The following is a 14,274-nucleotide window of genomic DNA, read 5'->3' on the forward strand; positions in this document are numbered from 1 at the left end:
CCAAAACAGCAATCTCCTCTGCAGTGTCCCTAAGAAGTGACCAGTTCCACACTCCTAACATTTCCAGTGACAAAAAGTTCTCCATATTCCACGTTTACGTAGCTGATATTTTAGAATGTTATTTCTTGCTCAGCTGAGGTCTACCTCCGTGAAACTTCTACCCACCGGTGTTGATTCCATATAGAATGTCTAATACTCTTTTGCCTGACAGTCCTGTTTCAGTTTTGAAATAGGCTGTCCCTCCTTCACCCAAAGCTCTCTCCCAGTTAAATACCTCTCAGTCAGGCAGCCATTTCTCATATGACATGAATTACAGGCACTTCCCTTTCCTGACTGCCTTCTTTCAATGTTCCAGTTTGTTAATGTCCTCTTAAACATGGCATCCTAAAATAAGCACAAAACTCTATACACTGGCCAGCAGAGAAAGCCCCCCTGATCAGTTCACCTCCATCCTCTTGTCCCAGCCTCATACTCATTAGCAGTTTTTGGCATTGTCACTTCACAGTCAACTAAGATCCCCAGTTTTCACAATGCTACGTTAGGCTCTAGCTCCTCATCTTTAAACGTCCTGCACTAAATACAGTATTAGAGCACTTTATAGGGTCCTTCGTGTCTTGTAAGCCTGGGTTTATTTGGGCCTTAGCTGTTCTGACTCAGTTCCTAGAGGTATGTGATACCTTTTGGTCTTTGTCATTGAAAGCCCAGCCCTCCTTCTTTCATCTATATACTTTTATGTGCTTTTAAAATCTGAGCTCATCAGAGAATAATCTGTAAGGACACTTTAGTTTATTAGATATCTCTCCCTTTTTGATTTCTAATTGTGTCACAGATGGGCACAGGTAACCATGTTCTTGGTGATTGCAGGCAAAGAATTGAACCAAACACACAGAGAGTTTATATCAGAAAGAGAGACATTTATTAAGGGATAGTACACTCTACGGAACATGGGAGCAGGCCAACTCCGAGCAGAGACTGACCCCAAGGGGCTGGAAGAATTCTATTCTTTTAGGGCGGATATTCCTGGCCAGTGCTGGAGGGATTCTGTTCTTATAGGGCAGATATTCCTGGCTAGTTTTGATGGGGCTTTTTTACTTATTTATTTATTTTTTTAGAGAGGGGAAGGGAGGGAGAAAGACAGGGAGAGAAACATCAATGTGTGGTTGCCTCTCATGTGCCCTGCACTGGGGACCTGGCCCACAACCCAGGCATGTGCTCTGGACTGGGAATTGAATCAGTGACCCTTTGATTCGCAGGCTGGCCCTCAACCACTGAGCCACACCAGCCAGGGCTGTTTTAGAGGGGTTTATTGCACATGTACAAGTAGTTATATTACTTTAAAGCTACTGTGCATATGGTCTCCCATGATTTTCCTTGATTGGCCAGCAGGGAAGGGGGTCGCACAATGTTAACTCATTATAATGCTATTATAATGAAGTAGGGGTCATGTAGCATCTTCTGCTCAGGTGCATTCATGATTCACCATGATTCAGCACTTTTCCAAAGAGTGGAAACGACCGGTCTTAAAACAGGGTCTCTGCCCTGTATTGTTGTCCTTTGTCTTAGCCCTGGGGCATCTCAGGAGTTTCCTCCTTCCTGACTATTTCCTACCTCAATTGGACTTTTTCCAAAGTGTACAGGTCTGAATTTTATCTCTGGAATCTATTGACCTCTTGAGCTGTCTTTCTCTTTAGGCCTTTGGCCAGGAGATCATATCTATCTTTTCTCTGATCCTTTTGACCTCTCTTTCTCTCTCTCTTTCTCTCTCTCTCTCACACACACACCAGTTAACCTACCTGACCATGCCTAGCATTCTTTTGTTTAACGGATCCCAACAGCATGGTCAGTTTCCCCAAGATTCTTTGTAATTTTTACTTTGCTAACCAGATCTTTCTTATTTATTGTCAGGGTTAAGCCCAGTTTAGCCATTTACCTCTCTCTGCTTCTTCAGTCTTCTGAGAACTACACTTACCAGCAAGAGAATCAAGAATTTATCCAATGTGTTGCCATCAGAGTAACGAAACTTCTAGCAGATATTGGATGCCTTCTGCCTCTGATCACCATTTCTCCCCTATGTGATGGTTTTAAGAAGTGCTATTCAGAACTTTTATATTTCTAGGCATTCTCTTATATACTTCCACAACTACAATCACTTTCATTTTTCCCTTTCATTTTCACTGAATGCTTTTCACCCTCCAGCCAATGAATTACTGGTTATACCCTCTTGATATATTACTGTTCTGCTCTCCTTTTATATGGTATTTCCCTGAATAGGTTTACCCTTCCTTTTCCAGATGCCAGTCAGAAGTCCCATTCTACCAAGTTTGCACAATACCTATAAAGTTGTTTTCTTGCTTGTATTACCATCTTATATTCACTTTATTACCGACATTCTGGGTGTTGGTACATAGATAATTAATGGTGGGGGGGGCTTCAGTATCATTTGACCTTCTTCCTTGTTTTTTCTTGAGAATTATGAGGCACTGCCTTAGATTTAGTTCCTCTTTCTAAATTATACTTGTAGTCTACGCAGTTTCCAGTAACACAGTAGTTACTAACACAGAACCCCCAATATGCCTCACTGGAAGAATCCATTTTTAATGAATTGACCAGCCATATATCATTATCACTAATATTAATGTCTATTTTAGTGGGATCTTGCTACTGGTTTCCTTTTTTTTTTCTTTTTGCTTTTCAATTTTCTTTAACCTTCAGACAGAAAAAAATGTTACCCCAAAACCCAGAATAAAGAATTTCCATATATCCTTCAGTCAGCGTCTCCAAATGTTTGCATCTTTCATAACCACTGTAACTAAGAATAGTACTGGTAGGATACTATTAACTAATCCGCAGATATTTGAATTGTACCAACAGTACCACCAGTGTCCATTTTCTGCTTCAGGATCCAATCCAGTATCACATATTGCTTTAAACTGTCATTCTCCTTAGTCTCCTTTACTCTGTGACAGTTCCTCAGCTTTTGTTTTCCATGACCTTGACACTTTTGAGAACATCTGACTCCTTGAAGTATACTTGGCCTAGGCAACTAGGAGAACTCCAGCTTATGGTGGATTTGGAAGAACACCAAGCCAGGCATGAAGTTGCTTTCAAATTACTCATCTTGTATTTTATCTTCAGTAAAAGGACACTTAGGTACCCAAACACTGAGAAAACACAAACTCTGTGTAACTATTTGATCATCTTTTTTTTTTCGTGGAGAGATGGAAATCTGACAGAGCAATAAATGTGGAAATGCTTAAAACTGTAAAAGGTATCCGGAATAGAATACAATAGGGACTTAATGCTCAAAGGGAGTAGCAGATGTGGCCTTGAGAGGTAGAAAAGAGGTAGAGAAGTGATAGCCCTGCATTTCAAAGAGTAATTAACATTTGAATAAAATGCATTAAGCAGAATGTCAAGTGTTCAAACTAGAACGGTTTTGAATTTTATTTTGAAATGTGTTCTAAAAACCACCTCCCTCTAAATAAAATAACTCTGTAGATTTTTGCTTTAGCTATTAATTCTGGCCCTGGTAGAAGAGTGACTATCACTTTCAAAGAATATGCTCCATTATCCTCTGAAACTGTACGGCAAGGTTATTTTTGTATCCAAATGCATCACTAACTAAAATCAACTAATGAGAAAACTAGCAGCCTCTCATGAGCACAGGTCAAAGATACCCCCCAAGATCAACAAAGCTGGATTCAAACTTGCTCTTCTTTAACACGTGGTATGTGCTCTTCACGTTGGGTTGCTAGAGTTCTTGGGAGGGCTAACAAACTGTAAAGTATACGTAAGAGGACCTGAAAATCTTGGCGGAGCTCTAGAATTAGGTCCTTTGGTGGGCACATCTGGAGAAGGTGGGAGACAGGAGGAAAGGAAATGAGGGATATGCCCCCTATGTCTTCAGCATGCTGGGCATCTACAGTTTGGCTGCAACTGACGTTTTCAAGAGTTATTCTTACTTTTATAAACATTGTTGTGATCACTTAGATATAGGATTCGTGATTAACTCTTGGCTCCTGTTATGAACGTGAAAGTGCATTCAAACTAGTAAGTAGATTTTTAAGGACATGCGTGGCAAATGCTTACCTACTGCACGCATTAGGGGTTCAGTAAGCACTTGTCCATTCACACAATGGCTCTCAATCTAATTCTATTGATTCCTCTAAACTTTTCTGGAATTCAGAAATCTACTCAATCCAAGAGCACTTTACCTGGAGTCCAGGAAGCCATAGGCCAACCTGGTTCACACAGCCTCTTAATTGGTCCTGTACAAAACTCTGAATTTGGCTTCTGGCTGGATTTCCCAACCCCCAAGGGAGTTCTTTGGACTCTCCTCTGCCAATTCCCAACAACATCTTTGTTAAACTGTGTTTGCAAACCCCAGATTGGAGCACACTGACAGTATCCCAGCTTTGCTGTTCCCCGAACGTCCTCTGGCTTCACTGGCAAAACTTCAGGGCAGTGCCAGGTCTAGAGGGAGGAGGCAGTTGCCTTGGTACAAAATTTAAGGAGGCACCAAATAACTTAGTAATCAAAATAAATGATTTTTAATGCGCTACTTTAAGAACTCAGAAGTAATGCAAAAATTTGATTCATGAACATGAAAAGATTCATGAACAAATTATCAAAATTTAAAGACAGGATCTCCACCCCCACACTTGCATGACCCTTCCTCATTTGGCTCACCCTAATCCCAGACCTGGGGGCTCCAACTAATGTTATTTACTAAAACAGGTGACCAGCCAGAGGACTGTAGTTTGCCTGTATGAAATTTTTAAGATGTTGCATTAAATATCATTTATCTTGATTACTGGATTTTTCTTTCCTTTTTTTTATGCTGTTCCCTTAGATTCTACGCCTCACTCTTGTCCCGGCCCTGCTCCAGAGGGTTTTGTACAAGCACATGGTGACCTTAAGCGTCCCTCCCCGCTCCCAAGCCTCTCCCAGGGTCAAGCATCCGAATCCCGGTTATTCGCTGAAGCCTCCTCTCCTTCCAATCAGGTCAGCTCCCGGGGACCAGCCACGGGGTGAGGAGGGCCGCCCTGGCCCGACTCCGCGGCTCCTCCCCGGCCGTGCTGCGCCGAACCACTCAGCAGCCCCGCGGCTCAGAGCACCGCCCGCCAGACCCGCCTCCGACGCCGGCCTCCGGAGCGCCGGCTCCGCGTATATATATCGGCCATTTGCTTTGCTCCGCCCTAGAGCCCCGGAGTTTCAGCCGGTTACGAACCTAGTTCTGCGTTCTCTCGCTCCTTGTTTCGTTTCAACATGACAGATGCTGCTGTGTCCTTTGCCAAGGACTTCCTGGCAGGTGGAGTGGCGGCGGCCATCTCCAAAACAGCGGTAGCGCCCATCGAGCGGGTCAAGCTGCTGCTGCAGGTACATCCTGGGATCAGGGAGCCCGACCAGGAAGTGGGGGAGGGGACGGAAAGGGGGTCGCGCAGAAAGTGGGACCCCAGGGTTGGAGGGGGACCTCTTTAGGTAGATCAGTGGAAAGGGCAGCGTGGGGGCCAGAGTGGCCGCAGAGGGGGACGAAAAGGCTACCTGATGGAAGTGCTCTGGTGACCTGAAGTTATAGATCTAAGAAGGGGTCGGGCGTGGAGGGAGGTGATGAAGGCCGGGGCCTCGGCACCCCAGAGGCCGCGAACTTGGATGAGGTAGTCCGGAGTGCGTAGCAGACACCCCGGACCTTCGGGTCAAGGGCAAGGCCTGAAAGCCGGCGAATACCTGGTCTTACCGGAGCCACCAAGGTCGTGGCAAGGATATCACAGCCTTGGGGAAGCCACGCGGCCGGTAGAGCGGCCGCGTTCCAACCCGGCCGGGCCGGAAGCCTGTACCGGATAGCGTGTGTCTGCCGCGTCCGCCTCCGCGCAGCCGCCAGCGAGTCCCCGCGGCCGGCCTGCGCCGCGTGCTCGCACGCTCGGGCTCTAGGGGGCGCACTCGGACGGGCGGAGGGGAATGGTGGCCCTCGGGTCACCTCTAGGAGAGGAGTCAGGGTGGAGCGGGAGAGAAGCATCTGTGGGAAGCTGAGACGTAGGGCCTGGTCTCGAAGGTGACCGCGCCTACAGGGAACTCGCGTTAATGCCTCTGAACCTTTCTCTCAGATCTAAAGGTCACCGGTCCGCTTGAGTATGCCCTCTCTGCACCCTAAAGGGTGGAGGCTTAAAGCCTATAATGATGCAGTTTGCCTCTTCCACCTGTGCCAGCTGTCTCAGGGTTAGGAGGGTCCAGCTTGTGATACAGAAGACTAGATGGGGGGAGGGACTAACCTTAAATCAGGTTGATTGAGATAATATATTATCTTCCCTTTTCCCTTCTCCATGGTTATAACTCTCCCTGTTGGCCTCCTTCTTGTCTGTTAGGTGCAGCATGCCAGCAAGCAAATCACCGCAGATAAGCAGTACAAGGGCATTATAGACTGCGTGGTTCGTATCCCCAAGGAGCAGGGAGTCCTGTCCTTCTGGCGTGGTAACCTGGCCAATGTCATCAGATACTTCCCCACCCAGGCTCTCAACTTTGCCTTCAAAGATAAATACAAGCAGATCTTCCTGGGTGGTGTGGACAAGAGAACCCAGTTTTGGCGCTACTTTGCAGGAAATCTGGCATCAGGTGGTGCTGCTGGGGCCACCTCTTTGTGTTTTGTGTATCCTCTTGATTTTGCCCGTACCCGTCTAGCAGCCGATGTGGGCAAAGCTGGAGCAGAAAGGGAATTCAAAGGCCTTGGTGACTGCCTGGTTAAGATCTACAAATCTGATGGGATCAAGGGCCTGTACCAAGGCTTTAATGTGTCTGTGCAGGGTATCATCATCTACCGAGCTGCTTACTTCGGTATCTATGACACTGCAAAGGGTAAGTTTGCTCTGTGCTTTGAAGCTGTGTTCTTATGAGACAACGTAGGAGATCATTATGCCATCCTAGTTTGCCAGGAGCCAAAGATGTGGGGTTTTGTTTTTTTGTTGTTGGGTTTTTTTTGTAATTGCTAAAGGCAGCTAAGGTCATCCAGTACAACCCTTGTGACCAGATCAGATGTTGGGGGACATGGGAAACAAGCTGGTAAAACTCTGCTTTGTGGTTTAAGTGTCTCTTTCTTATTCTCAGGAATGCTCCCAGATCCCAAGAATACTCACATCTTCATCAGCTGGATGATTGCACAGTCTGTCACAGCGGTGGCTGGGTTGACTTCTTACCCATTTGACACTGTTCGTCGCCGCATGATGATGCAGTCAGGGCGCAAAGGAAGTAAGTTTCCCTTAAGCAGAAGAAGACATGGGCATAAACTAGTAATGCCTGGCATGAAACAGCAGCCTGTTCAGATAGCAGGATGGGGTTGATTGTGTATGCTGCACAGTTGCCTTTGAGCGGACCCTTTGGATGCGTATGAACAAGGATGCTTAAAAGGTATTAGATGTTAAGTCCAATCCAATTGGTAATCTACGTATTGCTCACTGTTCTCTAGTGACGGCATTAATATTTCAGTATTGGCCATGCTACTGTGTTGATGTTGGATTTTTAAAAACTGACAATAGCTCATCAGAGGTGGGGCTCAGGTTTAGTCTGGTAAATCCTAGGACTTTTCATCAGCATTTTGTCACCAACTCCATGTCTGTCTGTCTTTGCAGCTGATATCATGTACACAGGCACGCTCGACTGCTGGAGGAAGATTGCTCGTGATGAAGGAGGCAAAGCTTTCTTCAAGGGTGCATGGTCCAATGTTCTCAGAGGCATGGGTGGTGCTTTTGTGCTTGTCTTGTATGATGAAATCAAGAAGTTCACATAAATTATTTCGTAGTCTTCCTCCCCCCACCCCGTGAACAGGCATGTTGTATTATGTAACATATCTTGAGCATTCTTGACAGACTTGTTGGCTGTCTATTTATCAATGGCAACTATTTACTGGTTGAAAATGGGAAGCAATAATATTCATCTGACCAGGTTTCTCTTAAAGCCATTTCCAAGGTGATGGTGGGACTCAATTATATTTTTTATTTCAGTCACTCCTGATAAACAACAAATTTGAAGAAATAAAAAATATCTGAAATATATAACTTTTTGTGGTTTATTTGTCTATAAAAGTATATTTAGTTTATATTGTGCTGTCTTTGAGTAAATGCTTCATGTTTAATAAATACTACAGTATCTCCTGAGACACAAAGAGCTTGCTTTTAAAACCAATCTTGCTCTGGCTGGGTGGTTAAGTTGGTTGGAGCATTGCCTCGATGCACCAAGGTTGTGAATTTGATCTCTCTGGTCAGAGCACATACAGGAAGCATGTGGTGTGTGCATGGGTGGGTGGGACAGCAGTTTTTCTCTCTGAAATCAATAAGTAAAACTTTAAAAATAATAAAGTCAGCCTTGGCTGGTGTATAGCTCAGTGGATTGATTGAGCCCTGGCTGCAAACCAAAGGGTCGCTGGTTGGATTCCCAGTCAGGGCACAAGCCTGGAGTGGGGGCCACGTGAGAGGCAACCACACATTGATGTTTCCCTCTCTTCCCCTCTCTAAAAATAAAATCTTAAAGATAAGTCAATGCTCAGCCAACCACTTATTAAAGAACAGCTTGGTTGTATGACCCATCAATGTTCCTAGTACATTAGTAAAGTTTCAGGTCCACTGCATCCAAAACCCTTCGATCCATGGCCTGTGGAAGGTCATAGCTAAATGAGCATTCTCCAAAAAGTGAAATGTATCCACCTTACCTAGTCTGGTTATTAATTCAGAAATATAAACAACCCTGATTGGTGTGGCTCAGTTGGGCAGTGTCCTGCAAAGGGAAAGGTCAAGTTCCTAGGTTGGGCACATTCCTGGCCCGGGGTGCATACTGGAGGCAACTGATGATGTTTCTCCCTCTAAAATCAATAAAATCATATCCTTGGGTGAGGATTTTTAAGAAATATGTATGTGCTGAAATGTTCATTTCTAAATGGCTGCTTGTTCTGTGAATTTCATCTAAAAAAGAATAAAATGTAAGATAATAGAAATTTTCATCCAGTTGCCTTTCCTCACCCATCTTCACCTGGCTCAAGCCATTTTAACCTAATCCCATTCAAAGCAGAGGATTAGAGCTGGCACTGTTAGTGCTGAGATTGCAGTGCTGTTAAAGATTACCAGGAGATCCAGATAACTGCCACGGCCTCAACCTTTCACGAAGAAAAAAAGTACTTGCATTTTGTCTAATGTGCTAATATTAATAAGCCCAGTCAATGGAGGACATGCGTGTTTATTTATCATAAGCCCTTACTTGGGATCCACGTGAAAATGTGTTTGCAGTTTCTGTAGCTCTTAAGCCTCAGAAATCCAGTGGTTTTTTTCCTGTAACAAGATTTGTGAATAAAGCACCATGGTGGTCATGCCACAACAGTAATAGTAGAAAATGATAGGTGATTCATGTGCATAGGTAAAATTCATTCCTGAGGCATATCACACATGCTGGCTGGCATATTTAAGTGCAGCTTACTAGGAGTTTGCATGGCACACATTAATGCCCAGGGGACCCTAGACATTTCAATCACCTGTATCTTACAGCTTAGTTGAGAACTGCTGTCCGGGCCAAGTTGCTCAGTTGATTGGAGCATTGTCCTGTGCACCGAAAGGTTGTGGGTTTGATCCCCAGTCAGGGCACGAACCTAAGCTGTAGATTTAATCCATGAGGGTACATTCGGGAGGCAACTGATCAATGTTTCTCTCTCTCCCTTCTCTCTCTCTCTCTCTCTCTCTCTCTCTCTCTCTCTCTCTCTCAAAATTAATGTATCCATGGGTGAGGATTTAAAAAAAGAACTCACAGTGTATACATATATCAAAAAAAGTTGTACACCTTGCCCTGGCTGGTGTAGCTCAGGGGACTGAGCGTGGGCCTGTGAAGCAAAGGGTTGCTGGTATGATTCCTACTCAGGGCACATGCCTAGGTTGCAGGCCAAGTCTCTGGTGGCGGGCACGTGAGAGGCAACTACACATTGATGTTTCTCTCCCTGTCTTTTTCCCTTCCCCTTTCTCTAGAAATAAAATTTTACCTTAAAAAAAAGGATCCAACTATTAATACATGAAATAACTTGGATGAATGTCCAGCAAATTATGCCCTGTGAAAAAAACTACCCTCGTGATTATATATTGTATGATTATATTTATATAACATTCTCAAAATGACCAAATTACAGAAATCAACTAGCAGTCACCAGTGGTTAGTATAGTGGGTTATAGCTATAAAAGGGCAAAGTGAGGAATTTAAAAAAAAGAAAGTTTTACACCTTAAATATGCACAATTTTTCTAAGTTAAAGATCTTAAAGTTGTTTTAAAAACCCAAAACTCTTGTTCCAGTATAAGAGAGGACTGGCTACTGCCACTTAATTGCACTGTTAGGCAAGTTACCTAATTTCTCTAGGCCTCAGTTTTCCTCATCTATAAAATGAAGATACTACTGCCTGGCTCAGAGGACTGTTACAAGAATTAAATAAGTTATGCAAAACATCTGCCAGAGAACATACCTAATGAGCACTCTATAAATGGTAACTATGATAATTATTTGGAAGCAGTTAAGATTTCAGGGACTCCAGAATCAGAAGTACCTGATTTTGACTCCTGGCTCTGCTGCTTACCTAACCGTATGACCTTGGGCAAGTCACTTAATCTCTCCTAGTCTCAGTTTCCTCCCCTGTAAAATCAGGTTATAGTAGTGTCAGCCATATTTCCTACTAGTGTTTTGAGTGAGGGTTAAGGACCATGAAGCGCGTAGAGCAGTAAATATGGCACCTGGCATGTAGTACGCCCACTGATGGAAGTTTTTCATATTAAGCATCCATTTTGTTGAATGAAGATTTGCCCAAGCAGAGTGCTACTTAAGAATGAATTCAAGCTCACTTTTCTTTTTCTGCAACAGCCTAGACATAGTATATTGTGTAAAATTTCTATAAAATAAACTTCATCTTAGGTCTTTTTCAGTTGTAGATTTTGACCCTGAAAGGGGCTAAGAGGCTCTCCAGTTAGGGCTGCAAACCACAGTACAAGAGAACCCAAGCCCCCTTTATGGTTATTACAATAGATGTAGACTTGCTGAGCTGCAGCTATTAAAATAAACCTAGGATCAGGCATTAATGATCAGAAAGCAAGAAGTGGTGCCTCCTACAATTGGGTGGCTGATATAAATGAGGCGGTTGTTTTTTTTTTTTTCTGTTGTTTCTATTCTTGTTGTTCAATGATTTTTGAAATTTAATTTAAAGACAAAGTGGTTTTAATCTCTCCAAGCTGTGCAGGATAGTGCTATAGAATTCATTATGTCCATTATGCTCATGCGAACATTGATGGTACACAATCTTAGCAACACCCTAATTTATTCTGTTGTTTTGTTACTATTCAACGCATAACAGAATCCGTGAAGCCTGATTCCAGGTGAGAGAGCCAGAATACAGGTCAGCTTGTGCACAGCCGAGCTTCCCATTCCAGAGGCCTCTCCAGTCACTGGAGGCAGTGTGCTGCGGGTGCTCCAGACCGCTGGAGAAAGAAACCAGGGGTGTCTCCCCACAGGGGCAGTTGTCGTGGATGGTAAGTCATTTAAGCCATTATTTTCATATTAAAAGACGTGCGGATATGTTAGAAAGTCTATTGCACAATTTGAATGCATTTTAAAACCAGAAGCTGCAAAGAGAGTTCTTGTGTACAGAGGACCATTTCTGGCACTGCCCCCAGATCCCTGGGAGGACCCATTCAGCCTCCTCTGCTATTACGGATACTTCGGTAGTAGAAATTTTTTTAAAGTACTGCTGTAGTGGATGATAGATTTTTTCCAGCACCAGTGTTACTGAGGTAAATTTTATTTCTCCTGTGAAGTTTGTGAGCATAGTATTTCTATTTTGTTTGTTAGGGTTTTTAACATAGTTAGTATCTGTACATGGTAATCAAATAGTAAAGAAAAATTATAAAATGAAAAGCAAATAGCTCCCTGTCCTGCCTTTTCCATCCCTAGTCCCCATCCTCAAAAGTAACCATTATGAACAGTTTCTTGTATATCTGTCCAAAAATTAATGTATATTGTTGTAATAGTATCTGACTTGTTTGTATCTGAATCATATTCTCACTGTCTGCATTCAAAATGGCATGATTCTTTTAGACCAGTGTCAGCCGTGGGGTACCAGGACTCACGGATGCTGTCGGAGGCAGGAGGTCAGGAAAGGGATAGCTTCTGGACTCTGGGCAATGACTTCTAAGTGTAACCCTTTATGAAACTCTAAACTGGTACTTTTCTTCCCTTTTGAGTTTTAGCTTTGGTCACTGAGTGGGGCCCATCACTTCCAACATCAGAGCCCTAGTTTCTCCTCTAAAGTCTCTTACAGTTTTAACGTTCTCTAGCTCCATCATTTTTACATAAAGCAGAACCTGTGAAAGGAAGGACTGGGGTTAGGTGATTTAATCCTTCCAGAGAACATTTTTTTTCCAGAGAAAATATTAAAATATCTAACAGAGTCGTAAGTGAATAGTCTCTGACTCAGAGCAGTCATTTGCAGACTGTGTGGGTGGGTTGACGTTGCAAGTAAAATTATGAATGTAAAGATTTATATTAATTTTGGGACAAAGAAGCTGAGCAACAAAATTACAGCTTGGAGTTTGGGTTAAAGGTGATCTGATTTACCTCAAAATAATTAACATCTGTCTTGTCAAAGCCTCATCTGATTATGTGTAATGTGCACTTTAGTATGCAGGTGGAGATTTATTTGCACGATAAATATTGGACACTGCAATTTCTGGACAGAAAAATGCCTTGTGTTCGACTCAAAATGTTTGGAGGAGCTTTCCCATCATTTCAGCCATTATTTGCTTTATGTGCAGGTGAACAAGTTCAGATGCATGGTGCTTTTCTTAGCCAAAGGCTTAAAAGAGCCTTGGTATCCTAGCAACAAATATAAACAATGTTCAAGAGACAGATTGGGCAGTTGTTTCCAATGGACCCACTTCGTAGACAAAACTGAGTTCAGTTAAAGGAGTCTATTTACCCGTGTCTTTTTGAATATTGTCAAGGTAGGAGACAGTGGAAGAGAGGTATCGTTTTGACGGTGAGCATCCAACCTGGGATTTCATTTCTTTGGGCCACTTTTGCAAGGCAAGAAGGAAATTTAGCACTGTTGAGATTTAAGAGAATGTGTACATTATCATCACATGACACATTTTACCATCTCTGATGTTTTCACTCCCAGAATGGAGATATTTGTTGCTGTAAAGACATAACCAGAACAAAGTCTGTGCTAAGTTGCTGTTGACAGATCAACTTCCAAGAGCTTCATGTTTGGGAGTGAAAAGGAAAACTCTCCTGTCTAAATGAGCTTCCAATGCCCTGCTCTGCAATGAGCAGAGATACCTCATGGACAGAGGCAAAGGTACTGTGAAGCTAACCTTGCTTCAGCTTCAGAGCTACCCTGGTTCGGACCCCTTCTCAGCCCTAAGAGATACCATAGCAATATATTCATTTGCTCAGTTTTGTTAAATTTTCAAAAGTAAGATCTGTTTGTGTTTTTAATAAGAGGGCACCAAAATTAGATAAGCTGATCCCCCTGCCCCCAACATGAAGCTGGAGTAGATGAAGGGGTGTGGAGCCCGCTGTGTACATCAGGGCAGATGTGGGACCTAATCTGGGACATGCTCATCACCTGATCTCACTGCTGCTGTCCATCTTCCCACTAACATTGCACTCATGAGAATCTTTTGGGCTGGAGGTCTCATTCTCAAATACCAAACTTTGTCACTTGCCAGCTACCTGGATTTAACTGCTTTGTGCTTCAGTTCCACAATCTGACATATGTGGATGACAACAGTACCTACCTTGAAGGAGTAGTGTGAAGATTAAAAAGATTAAAGGGGTTAATATATGTACAGAATTTAAAATAATGCTGGGGACCTGCTTTATACAACTTGCTATTATTATGACTTATTATTTCATTGGAATACTTTCAATTATTTTTAAAATATTTTATTTATTTATTTTTAGAGAGAAGGGAAGGGTGGAAGAGAGAGAGGGAGAGAAACATCAATGTGTGGTGGCCTCTTGCATGTCCCCAACTGGGGACCTGGCCTGCAACCCAGGCATGTGGCCTAGACTGGGAATCGAACCGGCAACCCTTTAATTCGCAGGCCGGTGCTCAAGCCACTGAGCCACACCAGCCAGAGCAGAATACTTTCAATTATTTTTATTTCATTCATGAGAGACTGATGCAATGGATTTATCTTTGACCTACAGATTTCCTAAAACAGTCTCAAGAAGATATCACGTGTGCTATAGAAAATGATCAGAGAGAG

General features: G+C 43.3%; 1 protein-coding gene across 1 annotated transcript; it reads left to right on the forward strand.

Moving 5' to 3' along the window:
• The first annotated feature begins 5,185 nt into the window (after nt 1-5,185).
• On the forward strand, nt 5,186-8,042 carry SLC25A5 (solute carrier family 25 member 5). Its single transcript, XM_045817548.1, has 4 exons — nt 5,186-5,379; nt 6,363-6,849; nt 7,099-7,239; nt 7,620-8,042. The coding sequence occupies exons 1-4, from the start codon at nt 5,269-5,271 to the stop codon at nt 7,775-7,777; spliced, it is 897 nt and encodes a 298-aa protein (XP_045673504.1). The 5' UTR covers nt 5,186-5,268; the 3' UTR covers nt 7,778-8,042.
• Nucleotides 8,043-14,274: the final 6,232 nt, after the last annotated feature.

Source organism: Phyllostomus hastatus, unplaced genomic scaffold (assembly GCF_019186645.2).
Source record: "Phyllostomus hastatus isolate PE091 unplaced genomic scaffold, TTU_PhHast_1.1 phas_scaffold_28, whole genome shotgun sequence".
Lineage (NCBI taxonomy): Eukaryota > Metazoa > Chordata > Mammalia > Chiroptera > Phyllostomidae > Phyllostomus > Phyllostomus hastatus.

Coding starts and splice junctions, on each gene's coding strand:
- SLC25A5 (XM_045817548.1), top strand. CDS start 5,269: ATGACAGATGCTGCTGTGTCCTTTGCCAAGGACTTCCTGGCAGGTGGA. Junction 5,380..6,362: donor GGGTCAAGCTGCTGCTGCAG/GTACATCCTGGG, acceptor CTTGTCTGTTAG/GTGCAGCATGCCAGCAAGCA. Junction 7,240..7,619: donor GCAGTCAGGGCGCAAAGGAA/GTAAGTTTCCCT, acceptor CTGTCTTTGCAG/CTGATATCATGTACACAGGC.